The sequence below is a fragment of the Hipposideros armiger genome, unplaced genomic scaffold (assembly GCF_001890085.2).
Source record: "Hipposideros armiger isolate ML-2016 unplaced genomic scaffold, ASM189008v1 scaffold_685, whole genome shotgun sequence".
Taxonomy (NCBI): Eukaryota; Metazoa; Chordata; class Mammalia; order Chiroptera; family Hipposideridae; genus Hipposideros; species Hipposideros armiger.
The window spans coordinates 551,069-553,513 of NW_017732035.1; the positions used below are offsets into that span (position 1 = coordinate 551,069).

General features: G+C 64.2%; 1 protein-coding gene across 1 annotated transcript; it reads right to left on the bottom strand.

Moving 5' to 3' along the window:
- Positions 1 to 333: 333 nt before the first annotated feature.
- LOC109373010 (whey acidic protein-like) lies at positions 334 to 1,935 on the bottom strand. Its single transcript, XM_019626565.1, has 4 exons — positions 1,854 to 1,935; positions 1,220 to 1,372; positions 840 to 998; positions 334 to 350 (listed from the first exon to the last, which is right to left on the bottom strand). Exons 1-4 carry the CDS (start codon positions 1,933 to 1,935, stop codon positions 334 to 336), a joined length of 411 nt encoding a protein of 136 aa, XP_019482110.1.
- Positions 1,936 to 2,445: the final 510 nt, after the last annotated feature.

Genomic DNA, 2,445 nt, shown 5'->3' on the forward strand with positions numbered 1-2,445 from the left:
CCACTCTGCTCCTGTCCCCCACCCCGGCCCAGCAACTCCCTGAAAGGGATCAGACCCTGAGGGCCAGCGACTGAGAGACTGTGGACAAGCCTCCCTGGCCCAGCTGGGCCCCAGCTCTGAGGGCCTGGTGCTGCCTCTCCACCTGTTTCCCAGGGCCCCAGAGGTGGGGCCTGCATGTTTGTCCCTCCCATCAGGGGCCTAGGACCGACGGACAGAGACGTGAAGTGAGTGGGTTTTTATTAGCAGCAAGTAGCAAGCATTGTCTGGATCCCAGAGAAGAGGCTGAGTAGCCCTGGCGGTTATTCCTGGCAGCAAGGGTCCCGGGTCAGCCCCTCACTGAAGGTGGTCCTCTGCAAGGAACACGGAGGTCTCAGAGGTGGCACTGCCACGGTCCATCGGGGCAGGGGCCCTGGGAGTAGGTGCCCCCCCCCGTCCCCCGCCCCCGCCAGCCCTCCATCCCCACCCCTCCCGGCCCTCACCATGGTCCAGGGGCAGGCAGGTGGCAGGATGTTAGCTGGGAACCGCATCTCCAGGCTCCTGACCCAGAGTTTCTCCCACAGTTGGGAGCTCCGCTGCTCCCCAGGGTTCAAGGTTAAAGGCTCAGGCCTTGCAGGTGGCCAGGTGAGGCCGAATCTCACCTGGCAAGTCTCGGCTTCTCTGAGCCCTCTTTGCTAGCCCCACACCCGCTCTGTACCCCAGAGGCCACAGCAAGTGCCTGCAGAGGCCTGCAGGGGGTACAGCCCCCATCACGCCGTCTGCCCCGGCGGGGTGGCCTGAGAGGGAGAAGCTGTGTCCCCATCCCTAAGGTGTGTCCTGGGGGGGGCCTCTGGCGTGCTTACCTGCTGTGGGCTCCAGACACCTCATGGCACACAGGCTGAAGCAGCACTTCTTGTTGCTGTCACACTGGTCGTCCCCAGAACACTCGCTGATCTCCGTGCAGGGCCCGGGGTTCGGCAGGGCCTGCACCTGGGGGCAGTGGCCAGCCTTCGGGACACGGACTAGGGAGAGACAGGCCAGCCCTTCATGGTCCTCCGGCCTTGCTGAGGCCTGAAGCCCTCGGGCGGGGTTGGGAGGGAGGCTGCAGTGTCTCCTTCACTGAGCCGGGGAAGAGGGGGGACCCAGGCCGGGCTGCTGGGGGTCAGTAAGAGAGGGGTGTGGAGTGCCGACTCAGGGGACCCTTGACAAACTGGCTCTCCTCCCCTCAGGGCTGGGGCGTTACCGATGAGGGGGACCATGCAGGACCGGCCACAGGGGCTCTGAGTGCAGCACTTGGTGCCTTGGGGACAGTTCTGGTCGGTGACACAGGCATTTACGCAGGACTCCTCGGAGGAGGAAGAGGAGAAGCTGAGGTCGGGGCACACGGCGGCTTGCCCTGCACACAGGACAGGCAGGTGGTCAGGGGTCCGGCCAGCGCCAACCTCCCCGGGGCGCCTCAGGGACAATCAAGGTGGGGCGAGGCCAGGAGCCACGGGAGTCTGGTCCCCAGCAGCCCAACACTCCATTTCTGGGAAGGAGAAAGCGTCTGCCAGCAAGGTGACAGGGCTGACTGCTGGGGGGACAGTTAAGCCCTTGCTCTGAGGACAGGTTGCAACACCCAGTTAGCTGCCTGGTCACTTCTCAACCCGGGACAGTGGCCTCGGCCCTGCACGCTCGGCTCCCACTTCATGGGTGTCTCTGGGCAGCGTCCTGATCCTCTGCCATCGCTGTGCCCCCAGGGGTGCACCTCCCCTATCTTCTCCTGTCCCTGTCACCAAACCTGCAGGCCGGCTGCGGTTCAGGGCTGCACCCTGAGCAGAGGGACATGGGGGCGGGGGGCTCTCCTGGCATGTCTGGGGAGGAGGGGCCCGGCCTACCTGGCAAGGTGGCGGCTGGGACCAGTGTGAGGGTGGCCTCCAGGGCCAGCAGGGCCAGGACCAGGCTGGCAAGGCAGTGCATGGTGGCAGGCAGGTGGCAGATGGTGGCCTGCTGCCCCAGGGTGCCTTTAAAGGAGGTGGCAGGCAGGGGAAGAGGGTGGGGGCTGGCGCTGCCCCAGCAGGGCCCAGGGGCTTCCGCCTTGAACAGGCCCCAGGCTGGAGGCCACTGCCTAGGATCATGTTTTTAAATTTTAAAAAGTTCCTATGGCCGGCCGAGTGGCTCAGTTGGTTAAGAGCACGAGCTCTGAGCAACAGGGCTGCCAGTTTGATTCCCACATGGGCCAGTGAGCTGAGCCTGAGCTGAACTGCCAACAGATGGCAGGATGGCTCAGCTGGCGAGAGCATGGGCTCCTAACAACAAGGTTTCCAGTTGACTCCTGCACGGGATGGTGGGCTACACCCACCCACAACTAAGATTGAACACGGCACCTTGAGCTAAGTGGCTGCGAGCTGCCGATGGGCGGCCGGATGGCGACTGGACTTGGAGCTGAGCTAGCCATACCTTCCACAACTAAGAATGAAGGACAACAAC

Bases quoted from the DNA above. Each gene is read 5' to 3' on its own strand.
- LOC109373010 (XM_019626565.1), bottom strand. From the start codon at position 1,935: ATGCACTGCCTTGCCAGCCTGGTCCTGGCCCTGCTGGCCCTGGAGGCC. The intron at 1,373-1,853 runs GTAGGCCGGGCC...TCCTGTGTGCAG, and splicing joins CCCAGCCGCCACCTTGCCAG to GGCAAGCCGCCGTGTGCCCC. The intron at 999-1,219 runs GTAACGCCCCAG...GTCTCTCCCTAG, and splicing joins CTGCATGGTCCCCCTCATCG to TCCGTGTCCCGAAGGCTGGC.